The sequence below is a fragment of the Canis lupus genome, chromosome 15 (assembly GCF_003254725.2).
Source record: "Canis lupus dingo isolate Sandy chromosome 15, ASM325472v2, whole genome shotgun sequence".
NCBI classification, from domain to species: domain Eukaryota; kingdom Metazoa; phylum Chordata; class Mammalia; order Carnivora; family Canidae; genus Canis; species Canis lupus.
In genome coordinates, this window is record NC_064257.1 from 49,582,130 (window position 1) to 49,606,243 (window position 24,114).

At 40.5% G+C, this 24,114-nt stretch overlaps 1 protein-coding gene across 7 annotated transcripts in view; it reads left to right on the forward strand.

The window, feature by feature from the left end:
• FHIP1A (FHF complex subunit HOOK interacting protein 1A) overlaps nucleotides 1-24,114 on the forward strand; it is a 233,138-nt gene that overhangs the window by 143,306 nt on the left and 65,718 nt on the right. For 6 of the 7 annotated variants that reach the window (XM_035698860.2, XM_035698864.2, XM_035698865.2 and 3 more), the window contains 3 exons: nucleotides 9,925-10,551; nucleotides 21,469-21,627; nucleotides 23,442-23,528. In XM_035698860.2, the coding sequence (XP_035554753.2) occupies nucleotides 9,925-10,551; nucleotides 21,469-21,627; nucleotides 23,442-23,528 (873 nt within the window). The remainder of the gene's footprint in view (nucleotides 1-9,924; nucleotides 10,552-21,468; nucleotides 21,628-23,441; nucleotides 23,529-24,114) is intronic. The other variant, XM_035698866.2, reaches the window with a different exon arrangement.

Consider the following 24,114-nt stretch of genomic DNA (forward strand, 5'->3'; position numbering starts at 1 on the left):
TTAGAATCTTAATGGATTTGCTCTGGATTTAGCAAAGGGAGGAAAATAATTCAGGAGTTTTCCAGATAGAGCAATTATCTTTGACTTTGCACTTTTATAAGTAGTTTAACGTGCCGACTCCAAGTGAGGTTGTGAACCCTAAGGGATGTGCCCGTTAGTCCACTGGATGTGGGAAGAGTATTTTAGGAGGCCTATTTTTAACTTTATCTTTGAAAAATTTCTATTTTGTTTTTATAAAGTACATAATATGGTCACATATTAGTATGTGCACATTTATAAATGTATCTAATAATGATTTGCTCTCATTTTTTTAAATGGTAGGAGTGCACAGATGTTTTATATTGAGAATATTTCCAGCCTCAGTAATTTCATTTGGCTGAAAAAGCCTATCATTCTAATACATAGTCTTGTCTCTGGGCCCATTTCGTGTATTTGTGTAAAAAATATTGTGTAAAAATTGTAAGCATTCCTGGTGGAGGATCTGTGATGTGATCCATTTAGCATTCTGTGCCACTCTTCAAAGACATGATCTATCATCACCCTCTTGATTTTATGTGGATGGATCATTTGCCCTGTCAAATTCCATCCCGGGCAAGCTTTCTCCAAGCTGCTAGAGTACTGCTAGAGAGTCTTAATTCAGGAATGTGTAAATATTCTTTCACATTGCTGAAGGAGTATATGTTGGTCCTAGAATCATATTACTCATTCCCATATTTGATATGAATGATTTCAGCGTTATCAAACATTTTGGGTTATCTGAAGCATGGTACCCTTTTTGAGTACAGAAAAAGGTAGAGCTAAGGGTAAGGATAACTTTGTCAGAGGGAATGGTGTTAAGTTATTAAATGCTTCCTTTTGTAAAATGGGGACGCTCTGGTCTTACTCTTGTTTCAACCATTCCTTTAACTAGCTTAACCTCTTTAGACTCGACTTTTCCTTTTAAGTAAATCTGTAAAGTGCCCGCAGCCTCTGTCTACTTCCAAGAAAGGCTCTTGAGGGCCTTTTTGTTACCTTTATGAATAAAAATATGGCTCAAAGAAATGCATGGGGATGTCAACACAATTATTGTTAAGTGGAGATTTACTAGCCCCAACTATGGATACATCATTGTAGGCTAAACAGGTAGCCATGATATGGGCTTTTAACGAATATATGGATGACATATGTTGATGCATATATGATGCTAATTTGGATGACAAGGTGAGATACATTATTAGAAAATGAATAGCAGTGATTACAGGAATTAAGTCAAAGGACAGGACTATTACCTGTGAAAATGGCTTGGGAAGTGGAGAAACTGAGATTTTGCTAGCCTGACTGTAGGAAAGGAAGGTTTTGATGACAAATGAAAAGAACATGTTAGAGAAGGGGTACTGGGAAGAAATGCTCAGCTTTGGCTCTTTGGTGGTACAAAAAAGGGTGAAAAGTCAGGGCAAAACAGAGATAAAGGGCTCTGTGAGAGGTAAGGCAGGAGACTTTCAGTTGATAGGAATAAATGATACTCACTGTTTGGGAGTTTCATACATTAGCACTTTGCTGAGAGTTGTGCTGGCTGGGAGTGCATGCAGAACGCTTGAGATGACTGGGAAGTAAGCTAAAGTCTGATATAAACTCCTATGACTCCTGTGAGGACAGCCCCTGGGTTCCCCTGAGGCAACCCAAGGAAACCTGTAAGGCTGGCAAGAGATGTGGCCTCATCAGAACTGAGTGACAGCATTGTATTTACTGAAGGGTTCCATTAGCTGGCAAGCACCATGCTTTTTATGTGTTAAATTAGGGAAAATGAAGTCGACAGAAGTCTGTGGTATCTGAGTTCTTCTGTTTGTTAGGGTACTTCAGTACAAATTCAGCACAATTAACATATATTTGACAGGTTTTGTTCCACTGTTTACTAGTAGCTTCTGTTCCAGACCTTGACTTAAAAAGCAAACTTTGATGGAGGAGGATATCCGCTTGCCCACCTACACCTTGCAGCCTGTCAGGGACAGCTTGTTACACAACCAGCCATCATCCAAGGCAGTCTGTGATTTGGGAGGCATGCCAGTGCAGAGACCTGAAATGGCCCAGTCTTGCACTTGAGTTTCCAAATTGGTCCCTGGGTCCTGTGATCTCATGACATCTCCAGAAGGGTTCTCTAGTGGACATTCAGGAATAGTTACATTCCTCACGGCAACCCTGGAGAATCCAGGCTATTGGAAGCAGCCCTTGGCCTATACTTCCTCTCTCTTTCTGAGATGCCATCTCAGCAAGTTGCTCTCTGCCCGTATCATTTTTCTAGTTGGACATTTCAGGGCACCTACAGGCCAGGATGGCACACAGGGTCATTATGGTCTGACCTCATTTCACTCCTTGTCTCTGATTTTGTCTCCAGAGATGCAGCATTACTTGGAGTTCCTAACCACCCCCACTCTTAGGCAGTGTGCGTCAGGCTATTTCAGGCTTCTCTGCCTTAGGCATTTCCTCTTCTTCCTGCCTGGAATATCCTACCCCCTGGTTAAATGCCTCTCCCTCTTAAGAGCTCTTTGGGGACATCAGTTCTTTTAGGAAACCTTCCTTGTACCTTCCATGCTCTTTGATGCTTCCACTCTAAGCTCCAACAGCATCCTGAGTGCTCTTTTGCTGTTATGCCAACCATGTTTTATTAAAATTACATGTACAGTAGCTTCTTCCCAAAGTCATTTCAAGCTCCTCATGATCAGAGACCATTTGTAGTTTACCTACATCTCCAGTCCCAAGAATAAGGTAAGCCTATTGTAGATGTTCAATAAATTGTTGAACTGAGAGACAACAAAGGTGAAATACAACTTCAGAAGAGCTAGGTGATATAGGAAACAGCTTTGAGCGTACACTAATAATAAAACATTCTATAATTTTCTCATAAGATCTTTGGACTTGGATTTAATGATGTGTGATTTGGGGGGCTGTGTGTTTAATTTTTGTAGTAGTCTCTAAGAATAGTTTATAGTCTCATGGACCATCATTTTTATCCCTTGCCTTTGCTTCTTTGCTTCTTTTGAGTGGAAGAGAGAGCAAGAAGTAAGAAGGATTGGTCCACCAGATAAACTATTCCACTAGGGCACCTGGGTGGCTCACTTGGTTAAGTGGCTGGCCTGTGGCTCAGGTCATGATCCCCGTGTCCCTGGGATTGAGCCCTGAGTTAGGCTCCCTGCTCAGCCGAGAGTCTGCTTCTACCTCTGCCCCTCTACTCACTCTAATAAATAAATTAAAAAAAATATTCAACTATATTGCCTTGTGAATTAAGCCACCGCTTGTTTTTCATAATGGCAGAGTTGTACTTTGTGAAGCTTCACGGACCTTGCTCTATTCATTCTCTGTCCTCTCTTTTCAAACATCGAATCAGTCAGTATTGGTTATATACTCAATGGTGTCTACTCTTAGAGCCAGGAAGACAGAGGTGATGGGATAAAAGTAAAATCAGTGGGGGATGCCTGGGTGGCTCAGTTGGTTAAGCATCTGACTCTTGATTTTGGTTCAGGTCATGATCTCAGGGTCCTGGGATGGAGCTCTGTTTCGGGCTCCATGCTCAGTGAGGAGTCTGCTTGAGATTCTCTCTCTCTCTCTCTCGTTGCCGTTTCCCTCTACTCAAATAAAAATAAATAAATCTTAAAAAAAAAATCAAGTGTAAATGCATATTTCTGGATGCTTCTGGTTAGTCAGTAGCCCAGAGCTGCTCCTCACCACCCTCAGCCTCCAAAAATAAGTGGTTATACAATTTTTAAGCTAAGAAAATTTCAGAGCTCAACTAGAGTAATGGTGGTTGATGAAGTAAAGCTAGTGTAGCCTTTTTCTTCTTGATGAGGATGGGGATAGGAAAAACAGTTAAGTCAAATGTCTTCCCATAATAATGTAAAATAAGTACTGTGTTTTAAGTATAGTATCATGTGTAGAGCTTCAAGTAGCCTGGTTCTATTAAAGAAGTGTAGAGCACTTATATATGGATTTGAGATGTGCATTTTGACCTGTTCCCTGTGAAACCGGTTTTCTTCTTCCATTCATCTTCATTCTTTTGGTCTTTCTTTGCCTTGTCATAGACTAAATGATAGAAATAAATGAAGTCTTTGAGAGATGAAGAGTTGGGAAATATTAGAGAACCTGATCTTAATATCTTAGTCAAGTGATGTTTGTTAACATTTAAAAAATTTATGTTTCAGCTTTTCAAGTACTCTAAACTTGACAGTAGACAGTAAAGCAGAACAAAAGCTACGTTTCTTTAGAGGGCCGAGGCATTAACTTGTGCTTCTGTTGGACTTTAAAGTGGTTGAACATGTGAAAATGTCAGCAACTCACCCACTGTATGCTCAGTGATAAGTCTGTTTTTGCCATGGAATGGAATATTATTACATAGATCATTACTTTCGAATCCTTTCCCTAATACCTAAATTTAAAAAACATACACAAGTGAAGAATTAGCTTATTGTGTTATTTTATTGATTGACGGTCCTACCATGTTTCTTTGTTGCATTAGTGCTAGACCATCTTTGGTCCCAAGGACGTATGGTGTATAGATACTTTACCCTGTTTTGTCCCAGATTGAGGTATGCCTCTGGAGTTTGGGACAGGAGCTGAAATAAACCAAATTGTACAAACATGTGTGTATTATTGGGCTGTTATCTTAATATAAAATAAATGACTCAGTACATGTCTCTCAGGGCAATAGGTGTACCAGGAATGTGTCAGATTGAAAGACATGGCTGTTAAGTGATGATCAAGGACTGGATGGAAATTCACTTTTGTTGTAGTTATTTGGTACATTAAGTGGAAATTGGCTTAAGATCGCAAAAGCCTGCCCTCCTTCTGTGTGATGGAAAATGTTGCTTAGTAACTTGGTTTTTTCCACGGTGCCACTTTAAATTAGCATTCCAAAGGATTTTGAAGTATGGGTTGTATTCATGTGACTTTCTTGAAATAACTAGGCTCTAACCAAAGTGGCATAAGTAATCATCTCTTAATACATGCATGTATGTAAGACATAAAACAATATTAAGATGGAGTCAAAGCTAATCTGACAGGTAAATACTTGTGTTTACCATGAAGAATAATCATTTGTTAGCTGGAGGAGTGATTATGTGGATCTTTCATTCTGAAAGCTTTGAGCTTCCTATTTAGAATTTGTGAATATTTGGAATTCAGGCCTGTTATTACTGACTGATGGGAACCATCTTTAGAGCTAAGGATAGAAGTAATTGATAGGATATCCTTAATGAAAGAAATATGCTCTTTGTTAATTTCATTTACCCCTAATAACCTTCATACTTACCAGGCAAATGACTTTGAAGTTAGGTTAAAATTTAGCTGTATTGGTCAGATGATGATTTGTGTACCATTGTTCACACTGTCGATTTTTTTAATGTATTTGTTACTTTTTAGAATTTTGATCATTTATGTGAGGATCTATGTGATCCAAGCTCATGATTCACACACACACATATATATATACCAGCTGGTATTTATTAAAGTTTATAGACCAACAAATGCCTAGCTATGATTGGTGAAACATTTAGAATGCTATTTCCAATCTTAGCTGGCTTTCTTAATGGGCTTGGGCTTTATCAGGGACTGATTGCTTTATTAAATAGCATCTTCAACCTAAAGAAGTGAACTTGTAAAGGAAATCTTTGCACAGCATGTTTTGCTTGCTTTCCCTCTCGTCTGTCCTTGGGTCTCTCCAGCTTCTTTAGTGGTATTTTTTTTACCCTGAACTGAATCCCTGAGACAGTATACAGCTAAGAAGCCAGGGCTGGGAGAGCTGTGGCAAGGTTGAAAGCCTAAGTTAGAGGATACTCAGGGGAATGTGCTTGGCCTGGGGAAGCCACGGGGAGCAGCATGGGACCATAGGTCCATAGTACTGGGAGATCTGAGTAGATAAACGGGTGAAAGTAGGCAGCAGGGAGAAGTCAGGACACAGGAATATTGGGGTTTGGTGGAAGTGATGTGAGATGACAGCACTAAAGGAAAGAGTAAGGAAAAGTCCAGGTCACATCAGGAATCCATCACTGTGCAGCACACTTGGGACGTCAGAGGGTCTTTGGCGTTTCAGTGCATAGTGTGCTCTAGCCAAGAAGCTTCTTAGGCGTTCCCTGTCAGGTTGGGCACCAGGCCCTGGGTATGGGCCCCGAGAGCCCACTCGTAAAAGCAGGTCGTGGGTGTGTCTGTCGGGAAGGGAAGGGGAGGTGGCCTGGGCGAGTCCTGACACCCAAGGAGAGAGGTTAAGGATATGTGTCAGCAGGCTAATTAGCGTTGTGCTGAGCTGTGGATTCCCTGACTCACAGGCCTTGCTGTAACACACCCTCTTCCAGGCAGTGACACCGCCCGGCCAGGGTTGCGAATGAGTGAGGGCTCTTACTATGTCCGCTCCATTCCAGAAGATCAACAAACCTTCTGCCTCTGTGGGTTATTACAGCTCTGTTCTCACCTTTCTCTGCCCATTGGCCCATGAGGTGGTGTAGAGGAGCTTACAACTATAAAGAGGGCAAAGATGCTTCAATTTAACAGTGGCTAAATTGCTTGCATTCTGTATAAAAACCTCTGTTCTCTTTTAAAAAGATTTTTCATAACAACAAAAAAGTAGGTCTGTTTGCAAAGGAATATGGTTGAAAATTAATATAAATGACAATAAATTTTGAGAAGAATGTACTTTGTGCCCATGTACATAGATTTTCCATATATTGCTTACACACATTTAGATATGTAAGAAATACTTGGAGGCATGCATGTAGTACAGGTACGTATACACACGTGTAAATTTATATGGCTTAGGAATTTCAGCAAATTAGATTTCAATTATTTTTAACTCAGTAAAAGACATTAGTACAAGATTACTTTGTCTACTTTTATTTTTATTTATATTATGAAATTAGATCAATTTAAGGGGGAAGAACTACTTAACTATAAAATCCCATTTATATCTTTTCTAGACTCACTCCTGATCATGTGTCTATTTGTCAGTCAGTATATTAGTTTTTAACCTAAACGATTTCATATATACATTTGCATGTAATAATTTAGTAATGATTCACTTAGTGTTTATTTTTAATAGCTTTATTGTAGGGTGATATAATATTTTGATAATAATTCTCTTATTGTTGATTGGGTCAATGGTATTTTTATTTTTTAATTATTGAAAATATCATTGACATGAACATTTCTTAACAAATTATTTTTGGATCATTTCCTTGGGGCATTTTCCCCAAAGTGAGCTTAACAAGTCAAAGGGCAGTAACAATTTTATGGCTTCTGTTGGATATTGCCAAATTGTTTTCCAGAAGGATTGAGCTAATTTGCCCCACCACCAACAGTGTATAAAGCACAGTTTCAATTCTAGACAGTTTAGACAGTCTGAGCACATGAGAAGTATAATTACATTTCTACCCCGAGGCCCACCTGTATAGATAGCTCTCATAACTAAACTCAATATGTGGACTTTGAAATTATAGAACCAACAAAGTGTGTTGCTAATTTATTCTTGAGAATGTGGAGCCCTAAAGTCAGAGCTTTTGGGGCTGGAAAACATGCATGTCGAGGTGGAGACCCCTTTTGGACAAGTGCAGTACTGTGGTCGTGTGCCGTGTGAAGTTGGCAAGGCCAGAGCAGAGGGAAAGACCAGCCAGGCCCTAGCATTTCTGCCAGTGAGGTCGTCAGGCCTCAGAGGAATTCTGGAGGACTTCTGGGAGGTTGGGGGAGGCTGGGGGTGTGGGGTGTGGGATTCTGGAGTCTGGCATACTGCAAAGGAGATGGGACATCCAGTGAAGACACCAAGGACACCACTCACTGAGCCATGTACCACCCGGGTAGCTGCTAACTGAAGGCCTTTCTCATTGCAAATGTCAAGTCAGGTGTTGGAATGATTTTTTTTCCTTTGTGATAGCATTATTAATTTAATTTAATTTAATTTTATTTTAATCATTATTAATTTTATAATGGAGGTTGATAGAGATTACAGATTCTGTAGAGATCTAGTCATTCTGTAAGGATACACTTGCCTGGTCTGTAAAGGCTCCATTGCCTTGTTTCTGACAGGGGAAAAACTTAAACCTTTCCCCGAGAAATAAATTTTTCTCATTGCTCATGCATGCTGACATAGCATTGTATCTTTGCCAGCTTCCCCAGTGACTTGCAAAAATTCTTTAACCTAAATATAGAACATGTAACAGCATGTTATAGAACTGGGTCAGGAGGGTACTGCAAAAGACAAACATAATCCCCATAGCATGCAGTTTAGGAAGGCAGAAGGGAACAAAGATAAAGTCATTGATAAGGCTTTGGGTTGTCTAAAAATTATGTGTATACATTTTAAAGAAGTAGATTGAGTGGGATATTATCATAAAAATTCCAAGTCAGACAGTTACATGGGAGTTGGGATAAAAGAATTCTTCTTTTTTTTTTAAAGATTTATTTATTTATTCATTCATGATAGACATAAAGAGAGAGAGAGAGAGAGAGAGAGAGAGAGAGAGGGGCAGAGACAGAAGCAGGCTCCATGCAGGGAACCTGATGCGGGACTCGATCCTGGATCTCCAGGATCATGCCCTGAGCCGAAGGCAGATGCTTTAACTGCTGAGCCACCCAGGCATCCCAAGGATAAAAGAATTCTTTTAATTTCTAGGTCCCAAAGTAGAAGTAAGTCTTGACAGGTGGAGAGAGGTAGGAAGCATTCATTAGCCAGCAGTGGTAAGGGAGAGAAACACCAGGGCTGTCACATGACCTAATTGGAGCTTTACTTATATTTTACCATCAGTCGATTTTTGCTTTTGGTGGTAAAACATGTATAACAAAGATTGCCATCATAGCCTTTTCTAAATGTACAGTTCAATGCCATTAACTACATTTACAGTGTTGTGCAACCATCACCACTGTTTCCAAAACTTTTTTATCGCCTCAAACAGAAACTTGCTATGTTAGGGATTTATTTTGTAATTAGTCATCTCAGAGCTTTTTCTGGTTTCAAACAACACAAGGTTCAAAATCTTCATTTAAAAAATTTTTTTAATTATTTTTTTTTTAGTTGCAGCATATGCCATAGGCTAGGGTTGATTCTGCTAGGTATGTGTCTGTTGTTCATCAGTTTCCTTTCATCCTTCCTAAACTTGCATGGTTGGTGGAAGAGGGTGCCCATCCAAGTAGAGGAGGGAGGAATGTTCTGTCGAGGGCATGTGAAGAGCTGTGTTTCCCTGTTGGAACCTCCGAATCAACTCTATTTGTAGAAGAACATGCACAGGCAGTCTTACTTACTTCATGTATTTTAAAATTAAAAAGCAATATTATATTCTTGACAGTTCAGAAAAAGAATTGAGGACTTGTCATGATTTTGAATGCAAAAATGACTATTGACATAGTTGGTAATGATGGATCTAAAAATATATAAATAACTTTTCATCTATTGTATCACAATTTTTCATTTTGCTCAATAGTTCTCATAATAATAAAAGCTTATGAATGGATGTAGCTTAATTTTTATAACCATACTATCATCTTTGACATTTAGATTGCCAAAATTGATAACTTTTCTAAATGAGCACCTTCAAACATATGCTTTCTGTAGTTTAACTGCTTCATTTTATTCTCATGAGAGAGACACACAGCGTTCATATTTATCTTTTCTCTTTTAAAATTTTATTTATTTATTTGAGAGAGAGTGTGAAAGACCACGAGCAGGGGGGAGGGGCAGAGGGGGAGGAACCAGCAGACACCCTGCCGAGCAGGAGCCCAATGCAGGGCTCAACCCTGGGATCATGACCTGAGCTGAAGTCAGATGCTTAACTGAACCATCCAGGTGCCCCTTCATTATTTACCTTACTGTGGCCATGGCTTCTGCATTTTCCATGAAGGTATGACAAGTCAGTGGTGGTGTGTTTTTGTAATTATGGTAAACAATAGATAGATGACAGATGTTGGAATTGGTTACAGGTTGTGAAGATCTTAGAGAAGCATGACCCCTTGAAGAACACCCAGGCAAAATATGGATCCATCCCTCCAGATGAGGCCAGTGCTGTACAGAATTATGTAGAACACATGCTCTTCTTGCTCATTGAAGAGCAAGCCAAGGATGCTGCGATGGGGCCAATTCTGGAGTTTGTGGTCTCAGAGAACATCATGGAGAAACTCTTCCTTTGGAGTTTGCGGAGGGAATTTACCGACGAGACTAAAATGGAGCAGCTAAAGATGTATGAGATGTTGGTCACGCAGTCACACCAGCCTCTGCTGCACCACAAACCCATCCTAAAGCCCCTGATGATGTTGCTGAGCTCTTGTTCGGGAACAACCACCCCTGCTGTGGAGGGGAAGTTGGTTGTCCTGCTCAATCAGCTTTGTTCCATCCTGGCCAAAGATCCATCAATTCTGGAACTCTTCTTCCACACTAGTGAGGACCAAGGGGCAGCCAACTTCCTCATCTTCTCCCTTCTGATTCCCTTCATTCACCGAGAGGGGACAGTAGGGCAGCAGGCCCGAGATGCTTTGCTGTTCATCATGTCTCTGTCTGCTGAGAACAACATGGTGGCCCGTCACATCGTGGAGAACACCTACTTTTGTCCAGTAAGTCCCTCTCATTGGGTGCCTGCCACCTACTTTATTCCTCTACTGTGCTACTGGTAAATTTTTTTTTTTTAATTCCTTTCTTTTCAGCAAGTTGTACTTGGCACCTTCTAAGGAAAGATGCTTGGAGGAAATCTTTTGGAGGGAGCAGAGAAATCTTAAGTTGAGATGCTATTTGGCTGAGCATTGTCAGCTCAAAACAAGCCAAGAGGAAACTATATGTGTTGCCATTTCTTGTGTCATTTCTGTTGAGTTAGGAACTATTTTAGTTTTTTTATAAGAGCACATCCTGAGTGACTGGTAAGACCTCCACTTTCTATATTCTTAGCTTTTCAAGTTGATTTCGCACCATAGAATTGTGGCGTGTAGTGAGCCTGCTCAGCTCGTTTCACAAATTAATTTGTTTCTCAGCAGGATAATGACCATAATTGTAGATACAATGTGCTGGTTTTATTTTTAAAAATAAATATGTATTTACAGTTTGAGGGAGCAGGAATCTGCTCATCGGCATGGTGAGAAGGAAAGTATGAGGTCCTTTGCAGATGTTGCACTGGTCCAACCACAGTCACAGGTCTGGGACCCTGAAGATTCTTTAGGACTCTGATTATTTTTTTTGTAGTCAGTGTTTGTCGGAAATGTTGGGCAACAGCTCTTTCTGTGTTCCCAGCTCAGTGAACACTTCTGGTCTATTTCCATTGTCTGTTCTTTCTATGGGTCACCTCATTACACTTCTTGATAAACTATATTGTCTTAAGTATGCCTGATTCTGCTGGAATAGTAAAACCATTAATGAATTTTATTGGAACAGGCCAGGCAAGTTGCCATAAGTAGATTAGATTCATTATTAATGAATGCTATATGTTTTGTTTTATTTTATTTTATTTATTTTATTTTATTTATTATTTTATGGGTGGTTCTTGACCAGGGGAGAGGGCAATGAGGAATGTCTTTGGGGCACGCTTTGCTATCATAGGGACATGAGGTGGCTGGGGAGGGAGGTCAACTGGCATTTAGTGTGTAGGGGCCAGGGATGCTTCATGTCTGATAATTTGTGGAACATTCTTGCACAGTAAAAAACTGACTTGCCCAAAATGCTAATAGCAACTCTAGTTAATAATGCACTGTGTTTGGTTTGAGGTTCAAAGCAGTAATCTTCTTTATGCTACTAAATTCTTATTTTTGCTGGTGAATATTTAATTGGGAGCAAACAAATGGGTAAAAATTTTGAAAACTAGAACTTCAGTGAAGAAATTCTGGGTACCGTGTGCCTCTTCTGGGTTCTGATGAGTGGAATTAGAAATTGTACAAAGATTGATAGATGGGAAGTAAAGAGTTGATCCCCTTCATCTGGGCCAGCGTATTAAATGTCCCTTTCTTATTGCCTTCAATAGTGCACTTTCTTATGATTTCTTTTTCAAGAATATGTCATAGGTAAGAATGGGACTTCTTGCTAAATCTAAGCATCTTTGGAGTACATTGCTGTATTACTTTTCTGTTTCTGCTGCAACAAATTACCAAAACCTGGTGGCTTTATGTAAGACAGATTCATTATCTTACAGTAGGTTAGAAGTCCCTCAGGTCTCACTGAGCTGAAATCGAGACATCAGCAATGCTGTGCTCCTCTCTGGAGGCTCTCGTGGTGAGTGCATCTCCTTGCCTTCTCCAGCTTCTAGAGGCCTCCCTCATGCCCGGACTCATGGCCCCTTCCTCCCCTTCCATGATCAGCAGTATGACAACTCTCTGACCATCCTTTTGTACTCACGCCTCTGCCTGAATGTGCTCTATTGCCTCTCTCTTCCACTTTTAAGGACCCTTGTGATCACATTGGGTTTACCTGGATCATCTGGGATAATCTTATTTAATGGTCAGCTGACAGGCAACTTTAATTCCCCTTTGCCATGTAACCTAACATATTCACAGGTTCAGGGATTAGGAACAGACAGTGTGTGTGTGTGTGGGGGGGGAGCACTAGTCTGCCTACTATACTTGCTATATCCACTGCAGAGAGCTCTTGAAGAAACTTGAGCCATAACACAGTAGAATCAGGATTCTTTTAGGAGTTGAATCTGACTGTGTAGGATGGGTGAGTTTGCTCACGATGGGGAGACGCCCAGGGGGTCAGGAGTTACATTAGGGTCTAGAAACAAGAGTGATAGAGATGAGAATGGAAGGAAGGGGCTGAATATGAGCAATGCTGTGGAGGCAGAAGCTTACTAAAATCAGTTTTGTTAGGGAGCTCTACAGAGGTTTGAGTTTGGGCTTATTTGAATTGTTTTGGATAGTTCTGTTAAAGGAGTGCAGGTGTCGAAATAAATCATCAAAACATTCGGGTGGTTCTCCTGCTCAGTATGCAAAAGGCAATTAGAAAAGATGTCATTTACAAAGGCAACACAATTCTAAGGTATCTTGAATAAATCTAACAAATATATGAAAGACCTTTACAGAGGAAGTTATAAAATCTTACTGAGGGGCATGAAAGAAGACCTAAATGAATGGAAAGCTGTTTAGTTTATAGGTATCGTGTGGATGACACTTCCCTGCAGATCAGTCCATAAAGTTAATGCCATATATGTTTTACAACTTTTTATTATGGGAGAGAAAAAGTAACATACAGAAAACTTGGAAGAATACTGAAATGAATACCATATACCCACCACTAACATTCAAGATTGTTACTATTTGTGTTTATCATCTACGCTTTTTGTTGGTGCTGTACCATTTGAAGTGAAGATACAGACATTTGGAATTAAGTCATAGACATCAAGTACTTCAGTATGTGTCTCTTACAAACAAGAACACTCCTACATAATCATACCATTATTACACCCCAGAAAATTACATAATAATTCGTAATATGATCTAATATCTAGTTTCTCAGTCGTGCCCCTAGTGATTTTTAGTTTTTTTTTTCCAAACCATAGTCCAATACAAGGTACGTTTCTGACTATCAAATCTCTAAGTAACTATTGATCTATAACAGCCTGCCACTTTCTTCCTCCATGGCACTAACTTTTTAACAAAGCAGCTATTATCTTGTCAAATGCCCCACCTACTCTGGGTTTGCTTCTGATGTGGTTTTACTTGTCTCTACCCCTGGTATATCCTGCAAATTGGAAACTTGGTTTAAGCACTTGATTAAATTCAGGTTTGAGTTTGTAAGACTATTTTACAGGTGACGTGGTACACTTCATTATGAGCATTATGTGATGCTGTTAGCTTGTCTCACTTTTGTGATGCTCCACTTGCTCACCTGATTGGTTTAGCTGATGACCACTATATCTCTCCACGTAAAGATACCATTTTCCCTTTGCAGTTGTAAGGTGTAATTTATAAGGTGTTAATGTGAATTAAATCAAAATCCCAATAGGTTTCTTCATGAAACACGACAAATCAATGCTAAAAGTCATATAAATGTATGTAAAAGACCAGGAATAACAGATAATTATGAATAGTAGTAATAGTAATATATTTGTTGAGAATGTACTATATGCCTGATACCATTCTTAGTGCTTTACCTGTAATAAATCATCTCATCCTCACAACTGTAGGTATGAGTGTTATACCCTTTTCATAGATAAAGAAATTGAGGCACAGTGATATTGAGTAAATCTATACAAGGGCACATGGCTAGTAAGAGATAAAATCAGGATCTGAACCTGGGCAGCCTGGCCCAAGGACCCATGTGCTAACCACCGCTTTGTACATTGGTAATAAAATATCAAGGTATCCTATAACACATGAACCATAAAGAAATGACTGGAATTAAGAACAGAAACATGGATTGGGAGAAGATAGTTGCAATACACATAACTATAAATGGTTGGTACCCAAAGTACATAGAACTATTTGTAATGCTGCAAATTAATAAGCTAGTGATGAAGCAACCCATTAGAAAACCGGGCAAAGGATAAGAATGGACAATTCCCAGAAGACGCCCAAAGCCAATAAACATGAAAATGTGCTCATCTTTGCTAGATTGGGAAGTGCAGATTGAACCCACAGTGGGAAACCAGATAATGCTCATCAGGGTGGCTAACTGTTGGGTCTCTGATAACACCAATAGTTGTCAAGGGCAAGGAAAAACAGGAACTCTTGAGTATATAAAGTGGTATGATAACTCAGGAAAGCTATGATAGTTGGCAATTTTTAATACAATGGAATATGATCCTGCATCTTCATTTCTAGATGTTTGCTCTAGGGAAATTTGGCACATGTTTATAAGGGTACACACAAAAAGATTCAATAGAATAGTGATTTGAGGAAGAGCAGAATAGAAATATATTAAAGATATATGAACTAGCTCATTCTATACCAGTGGAATAACTACTCAGGATTCAAAATGAATTATCAGGGATGCCTGGGTGGCTCAGTGGTTGAAGCACCTGCCTTCAGCCCAGGGCATGATCCTGAAGTCCCAGGATCAAGTCCCACATCAGGCTTCCTGCATGGAGCCTGCTTCTCTCTCTGCCTATGCCTCTGCGCCTCTCTCTCTCTCTCTCTCTCTCTCATAAATAAGTAAATAAAACCTTAAAAAAAAAAACCCCAATGAATTATCACATGTATTAATTAGCATGTAACTACATCTACATCTGTGAACACCAATAATCTAAAAACATGTTGAATAGAAAAAGTAGCAAAAGGTTTCATACAGTATATTAGTATTTATATAAATTTACATATAGTTTTAACTCACAAAATCTTAGTGTATACTGTTTTTTTTTTTTTGGATACATATGTATACAGCAAAAGTACAAAACCATGCACAGGAATAATATGCACTAAGGTCAATGAAGGAAGGAGAAGAGATGGTAATGGGATTGGAGAAGGGTTTAGCTCTATTTGTAATGTGCTTTTATTTTTTTTGGAAAAAAAGAGTGCTCCAAAGAAATTATGGCAAATTATTAAAATCTATTAAATCTCAGAGGTTTTCTATTCTGTTTTATATGTTTCATACATCAAAATTTAAATGTATTAGCAGAATGGAGCATGTTTTTAATGTTAGGATATCCATTTATTGTGCTATAAGCAGATTTCACTGAGTAATTGTTGCTTTTATAAAAATGTGTTTTAGGGGCACCTGGGAGGCTCAGTCAGTTAAGCATCAGACTCTTGGTTTCAGCTCAGGTTGTGATCTCAGGGTTCAAGCCACTGCATTGGGCTCCATGCTGGGTGTGGAGCCTACTTAAAAACAAACACACAGGGGATCCCTGGGTGGCGCAGCGGTTTGGCGCCTGCCTTTGGCCCAGGGCGCGATCCTGGAGACCCGGGATCGAGTCCCACATCGGGCTCCCGGTGCACGGAGCCTGCTTCTCCCTCTGCCTATGTCTCTGCCTCTCTCTCTCTCTCTCTCTGTGACTATCATAAATAAATAAAAATTAAAAAAAAAAACAAACACACAAACACCTGTTTTAAAACACCATACAGTTCATTAAAATTGGAGGGAAAACAACAACTCCAGCTGACCTTATTTGCTAGAATGGAACACAGAGATTCCTTGTGGTAAGTTGCCCCTTAGGATAGATCCTATAATCTCATTTGTACCCAGTTTTCTATAATTACATCTGACAACATAATTAAAAAAAAAAAAAGAACTCTTTATGTTGAAGATAAAAGTGTACTCTGTTAGCTATCCAGCTAAGGACCACAATTGACAAAAAGCTTTCTCTAATTAGTATGGTTGTCAAAGTGTGTTAGCATCAGGCTTTGGGAAGAGTAATGACTCCTTCTGGAGACTGGACCACTTTTGGAAACTTTCATTGGTGTAGTTGATAGGAGGGCCTTGTTTTGCTGCCTCTACAGCCAAGACCAGCTCTTCCGAGAGAAAAAAAGGAGATCGAGAATACTCTGGGGAACAATTTCACCGCAACAAATGATTGCCAACTGTATATGATCCTGTCACTTTGGATTTTTTTGGCCAAATATTGATGATTATGCCCCCATCACTTGTTAACATGTTGACAAAAGTAGAAAGCAGCCTATAAATAAATCAAGAAATGCAAATTTAAGTGAGCAACCTGTAGGTATACAGCCATTGATAGAAAGTTATTTATCCCATACCCAGAATTTATGAGGTTTTTTTATTTTGGTGAGTTGCATCAAATGATCCCCACCAGCTGCTTTGCTGCTAGCTTCCGACGAAAGCCATCTGCTGAAAATCTTTTTCTTTTGCTAAAATTAACCGGGTACCATTAGATGTTTCAAGTTAAAGATGGACCTTCCCTGAAGTGTTTAGCCCTCCGTGCATGTCCTCTTTCCTCCCTCCCCTGGAGACACTGCTGTGTGTGAGCCATGATGCCCGTCTCTGTCCATGTGTTATTTTCTTTGTTCTTGCATCAGCTCACTGGAGAAACTGAACCCTAGAAACCTCTGTGAAGGGCAGAGTTGGGTTTGAAACCCTGTTAGTCTGATTTTAAAATCCATGACCTCAACCAGTACCATACAAATCTGCTGTCAGGAAAGTGGTTTTGAACTGTTGTTATCCTTATGGTTTTATATGGTGATTAGTTTTCTTTTAAGGAGACCCTTGAGAGAAGATAAATTGGAAATATTGAGTTAATGCTTAATGTGCAGGGAATAAATATAATGTTTTACAATTACTTTTTTTTGTGATCAGGATCAATAAAAGGCTAAAGTAGTGGATGGATGTGTTATTTTCAACTAGCTGTTCAGTGTCTCTATATTTTGAAAAATTTCGGTTAAAAACAAAGTTCTTTTCCTTTCTTAAAGATTTTGTTTATTCATGAGAGAGAGAGAGAGAGAGAGAGAGAGAGAGAGGCAGAGACACAGGCAGAGGGAGAAGCAGGCTCCCTGCAGGGGATCATGACCTGAGCTGAAGGCAGACGCTCAACCACTGAACCACCCAGGTGCCCCCAAAATGAAGTTTTTTTTAAAGTAAATACATTGTGCCATTAAACTGCTGGGAAAAATGATCCACAAACCTGTTGCAGCCGCTCTTTTTTCCTTGTCCTGTGCCCGCAGCACCCTCTGTGTCCCTCCATGGAGCAGTGGGCCTCCCAGTCGTCTTTATTAGCTTAGCGGCTCTTTTGTCCAGCTCACCTGGTGTGACTTGTTCTCTGCTCTTTCCCCAGCACCAGCCTTGCATAGGTCCACAGTCGATGTTCTAGAAATATTTGTGGGTTGGGTGAATGGATCAACTCTGAGCATCGGAGTCTTGGGAAGGACAATATAAATATTTAGCCATAAAAATTGATAATCAGGTTCTCAAAACTATGTAATACTCTTTATTCTGCAGACTCTTTTCTTCCATGTTTCTCTGCCGCCCAGAAGAGGACAGCACAGGCAATCCTCTAGCTCCGCTTTCTTAGAGGCAGGACTCCGTGTCCAGCTGTCACACGGCACTGTCCTTCTGTACAGGCAGGCTTCCGCTTGCATCTCAGCTGTGCCCTTTTCAGAATACTCTCTTAAAAAAGTGAATATTAGGTGTGTGTTATTTTTAATTACTGTCAGTGATGTATGTAATTTGAAAATTAATGTTGCTGTAATTATATTGATATACTGAATAGTTATTCCCAGCTTTTTAGTCAGACAAATTAAGCCTGTCTTTATGAATTCATCTTCAAAGCCTCAAAGTGGTTCAGGAATCGGGAGTATGCAGAATTAAAGCTTTTGTACTGCGGCTAATTTAGCATGAGTTAGCAAATGTAATTGATTTTTAAAACGTGACATCAAGATTAGATTTCCCTGCAAGGAGAGCTCTCGGTCTCTGTTCTCTCTTGCCGGAGGTTCCACATTCATAAACCGGCAACTCACTGGGGTCACATTCAAAACTGGAATTAAAATGATTTGTTTGGGTGCATTGACAAGGAGTTAAATACTTTAAACAGGAGACATTCTTCTCTGGGACCACAGATGCCCCGATTTTGAAAAAGAGATAAATGCACCATCTTGTTCACTGTTCATTTCCTGCACTTTAACGTAGTATCTGGCCTGAAGGCATTCCGTTTGCTTCGAGTGAGTGAATGAACGCGTGGGTAAAGGTCACCAGCAAACACAGGAATGGATGTCGGTAATTTTGACTCCTCCTGTATGGAAATGGCTTGTCTGTCTTTCTCACAGCCCCTCACACTCCACCGTGGGCCTCTATTCCACATTGGGTGCCCCCCCCCCCCATCATTAGCTGGTTCCTCCACAGGAAGACCTCCAGATTCTCAGGCCCCAGGCCTGTGCTCTGTGGCTAAGCTGGATGTGTTGTTACCCACGGCAAGTACTGTTGGCATCTGGTACTCAGCATACCTGACCCCACAGATCGTCCACACCTCCAGTGTGGACTAGAATGAATGAGTCAGACCAGGTGAGCTGGAGAAGATGGCCAACAAACTAACAAATGCAAGAAAGCCCACCGCTCCACAGAGGGACACAGAGGGTGTTGGGGGCACAGGACGAGGGAAAAGGAGAGGCAGCAGTGAGCTTGCAGAGAATTTTTCCAAGGTCCGCGGGGCCGTTTCCACACTTCCTTCTGACTTTCTCTTGCTGATGCCAGACATGGTGGATTATTTTGTCTTACCTCATCTGTTCGAGCCTCCCTGCCTTCCTTCTCTCTGGTCCCTGTGGCTTGAGATACCATGTGCATCTGGATGGCTCCAGAGCTCCACCTCTAGTCCGGATCCCTCTCCAAGGCGTAAGGTGCACACATCTGTCTACTGGGCTCCCCATTGCGGTGTCCTTTCCCTGGTCTACAAAACTCTGCAGGATCTGACTCCTGCTTACCCTGCCTCTACTCCTGTGTGCCGATAATCCTGCCTTTCTCTTAGTTCCCGGCAGATGCCATCATTTTTTTACTCCTTTGAGCTTTTGTACCTCCTCTGCTTGGAACGGTCCTCCTTCCAAGAATCTTTTCTGGGCTAACTCCCATTAATTCTTCAGCAGCTTGGACATCACTTCTGAGAACATTTCCTGCTCCCAGCCCCCCAAGTCTGGGGTCAGGGCCTTTTGTATATCCACAGCACCCTTATATTTTTTTATTGGAGTTTGATAAAACATAGCTCATAACATATGTTATGAGCATAACACCCAGTGCTCATCCTGTCAAGTGCCCCCCTCAGTGCCCATCACCCAGTCACCCCATCCACCCATCCACCTCCCCTTCCGCTACCCCTTGTTCATTTCCCAGAGTTAGGACTCTCATATTTGTCACCCTCTCTGATTTTTCCCACTCATTTTCTCTCCTTTCCCCTATAATCTCTTTAACTATTTTTTATATTCCCCGTATGAGTGAAACCATATAATGTTTGTCCTTTTCCAATTGACTTATTTCACTCTGCATAATGCCCTCCAGTTCCGTCCACATCAAAGCAAATGGTGGGGTGGGTATTCGTCATTTCTAATGGCTGAGTAATATTCCATTGTATACATAGACCACATCTTCTTTATCCATTCATCTCTCGGACACTGAGGCTCCTTCCACAGTTTGGCTATTGTGGACATTGCTGCTATAAATATTGGGGTGCAGGTGTCCCGGCATTTCACTGCATCTGTATCTTTGGGGTAAATCCCCAACAGTGCAATTGCTGGGTCGTAGGGCAGGTCTATTTTTAACTCTTTGAGGAACCTCCACACAGTTTTCCAGAGTGGCTGCACCAGTTCACATTCCCACCAACAGTGCAAGAGGGTTCCCCTCTCTCCACATCCTCTCCAACATTTGTTGTTTCCTGTCTTATTAATTTTAGCCATTCTCATTGGTGTAAAGTGGTATCTCATTGTAGTTTTGATTTGTATTTCCCTGATGGCCAGTGATGCGGAGCATGTTCTCATGTGCTTGTTGGCTATTTGTATGTTTTCTTTGGAGAAATGTCTGTTCATGTCTTTTGCCCATTTCATGATTGGATTGTTTGCTTCTTTGCTGTTGAGTTTAATAAGTTCTTTATAGATCTTGGATACTAGCCCTTTATCTGATATGTCATTGGCAAATATCTTCTCCCATCCTGTAGGTTGTCTTTTACCTCTTATTAGATGGTGTGAGATCAGTGAATGCTTCACTCTTTCTTTTCTGGGCTTAACTCAGGATTGAATGTTGCCCTGAATGTTTCATTCTGATTTGAGTTCTTCATAACCTTAGGGTTTATCCTGGGGTAGCGCCTTTTATAGAGAACTTTCTCACATCCGTCTGTGCTACTTCTGCCCACTTGCGGCCTGGCTGCCAGGTTGGCATCTCTAAGCGGCTATATGGCTGGCATCACTTCCCAGATGGGAGGCTTGCGGTACTGTGAAATTCATGGTTTCCCTTGGTCATAGACTCTGAAAGTGTGTTTCTTTCCTATATTTCTGCGTCTGTGAAAGGCATCACCCTTTTCTTTAAGACCATCCTGGACCACCTGACAAATGTGAGTTCTCAGTCACCCTCAACTTTCTCAGCCCGACTTGAGAAGTTCCATGTTAGCACCGAGGGAGGGAAGTAGAGGCCACGAGCTTTGGATTGATACTGGATCGGAGAGGCCTAGCTGGGGCTCCCTCACAGCCACCTCACACATAATGCTCGACTTCACTTCCTCCTTGTCTTCACTTCCTCTTGTCTTACTGCTGATGCCTCGGCTCTGACCCAGCAGCCACCATCACACCTGACCCATGATCCCCAAGTCTTCTTACTCTAGCTTGTGGAGATCAGATCGAGGCGCCGTCCAGACTGTAGCCACGTGCCTATTGGTCATGCCCTTTAGCGGGGCTGCAGGAGCCTTTCTCATAGAGCTGGTCACGGCCTCTGCCCGGGAGACCTCAGGTGTGCGGCCCCCCTTCATGGGTCTGCCTCTCCCCTGAATGCCTGGGGGGGTGTGGTGTGCAGAATCAAGGCTGCCTTCGTCCCTGCATGTGTCTCCCGCACCCCGCCCCAGCCGGCCGAGAGGTTCCGGACACCTTGCGGCCTAAGAGCGCTGGGCAAGTGCTTCTCTGTATCTCCCAACACAGGTCCTTGCAACCGGGCTCAGCGGGCTCTACTCTTCGCTGCCCACGAAGCTGGAGGAGAAGGGCGAGGAGTGGCACTGCCTGCTGGAGGACGACTGGCTGCTGCTCCCCTCTCTCGTCCAGTTCATGAACTCCCTGGAGTTCTGCAACGCCGTCATCCAGGTACGTCATCCAGGTACGCGGCCCCGGGGCAAGCACTGGGCCAGGCAGGGTTGTAAGCGTCCTTGTAAAACATCTTGCTGTCCGTGAGTATCAGTGCTCTCTTTTAAGCACACTGAATGTCCTTGAGTGAACGAAAATGTTAGTTTATAGGTTTGGGGGAAGTTTCAAGTGAGAAAAGAAATGAGTGGGTTTTCCTGATCTTCCTTAAAAAAAGTGCTAATTCCGTTTTGATTATCCACTTAACCATCAAAAATAAGTTCAATGCTTGACTCATTAAATAGATATTTTTAGGCTTCTAAGTACACCAAATTATACCACTCTTCCTTCAAGGTCTTCTTGGGAGTATACAAAGGAAAACACTTTATTTTGCCTAATGGTGCATGCTACATAAAGAATATTGTTATCCCAATTGAATTTAGACGAAGTTAAGCATCTTCTTAGCAACACAAATTAAATCTGTGCTTTGAAATTGGTCTGCTTCGGGGGGGAAAAAACAGCCGCTGAACTCTAGTATATTTGGCTTCTTGATTAGATTTTTACCTTCAGACTTCTTGTTACTGTTTTCAGTAAAAATCAGATTTTATATATATTTAAGGATGTAGTGGCTTTTCATAAAAATGTTTTATTTCTATACAACATACATATTACCTTCATATTGGATTTATTAAGAAATCAAATTTTCCTTACGTTGATTGTAAGGTGAAAAATGTTAGTTGTAATCTGTTTATCTACCAAATAAAGAAATAGCTTTTGGAAGAAAATGCAAGTAAATTACTTTAGTTTCTATCTCATTTTTATTGCTAAGTCAAAGCAAGTTTTATTTATATATGAGATAAATGGATTATATCTTAAGATCCCCCCTCCCTTTAATATTACAGTCTATCAACATTTCTTGCAGAAGTGTGTGGAAATAAAAAAGATGAAACTATTAGTTCCTTCCCAAATGTACACACAGAGAGAGATTATCAGTAATTTAAAGATCTAGCTTTACTTCCCTAGAAATTGCTTTTCACTTTATTGTTTGATTTTATTATTATTATTTTTTTTTTTTAAGAAAGAGAACTAAAACTAACAGGCATGGTTAAAGGCAGAGAAATGATATACTTCACACTATCTTTTGAAATCAAGGCCATATACTTTAAAGATTTTCTTGTTTGAGGGTACTACTGAAAAGATTACTCACAAAAGATATTAAGTGAATGGTTATCCATTCTAAATATATTTCAAAAATCAAATATAGAAAGTGTTATACCTTTGGTAATGTTTTCTGCTTTTGAATGGAATCTTATTTTTTATGAAAAGATCTAAATGCCTTCCTTCTCAGTATAAATGATTGGTAGAAAATGCATCTTCAACCACAAATTCTTTTTGCTAGCAAAATAAATGTATTGAATTGTCTACTTTGACAGTTATATTCTTATTTTTAATTAAGCACAAGTTGATTGGGACACCGGTGAAATTATGGGGTAAAATTATATATTACAGTTTGTTATTTTAATTTGAGTCCCTATACATATTCAGTCTAGTAATTATCTGCTTTTTTTAAAGTTAAAACTTAAAATTACCAGTTTTTATTTATTTACCTAATTTATTTTTTAAATTACCAATTTTCAAATTTCAAAGTCCAAGCTCTTTGGAATAAACCATCTGAAAAAATTACACGGTGATTCGGAGTCTGAATTATTTTTTAACCGTGGAATATATGGCCAGAACTTGAATTTCCTCTTTTGAATTTAGGATGTTCACAGAAACATGTGATTTTAAGAAGACCTAAAGACTCAACTCTTTTCCGTGACTGCCTCTTTCTCTCTTAGGTGGCTCACCCCTTGATTCGCAATCAGCTTGTGAATTATATTTACAACGGATTCTTGGTCCCAGTCTTGGCTCCTGCGCTCCATAAGGTCAGTGATTGACTAATGTAATCTTACCTGTTTATGGTACAACTGACAGAAACCAAGGAAGGTGAACGGTATAACTGACTCGATGCTGACTTCAACCTAATTTTTCTTCTCGTCCAGTTCCTATGCCTCGGCAATATGAAAGATGGGTCTTAACAATAGCGACAGCTTAAATCTGTTGGGATCCAGTTGGTGTCATAGAACATTGCCTTGTGAGTGCCGAGTAGGGTAGTTTACATGAGCTTGGCAAACGACTCTGACTCTTGTGTTCACCTCCGAACTCTGTTAAGCTGTCCTCTGAGGCCAAGTCTGTCAGAGAGAGAGCAGCGTTTACTGTGGTGGGGAAAGGGGTAGTGGTAGCACAAGTGCCATGGATTTGCCATCTCTTTAACAGAAAATAATTTTTTAGAACAATTTTCTGACAGCAAAAATTAAAGTGAAGCAAGTTAAGGTCCCAGCAAAGGTTGGCTGTCTCATTAGCACCACTCTGAATTCCTTATGATGCTCTCATTTTGTATAATAAATCAACTGATAGCTTTTCCATTGTGAGCTGTCAGGAGATACCCATAGACCTAGAATTCTAATTACA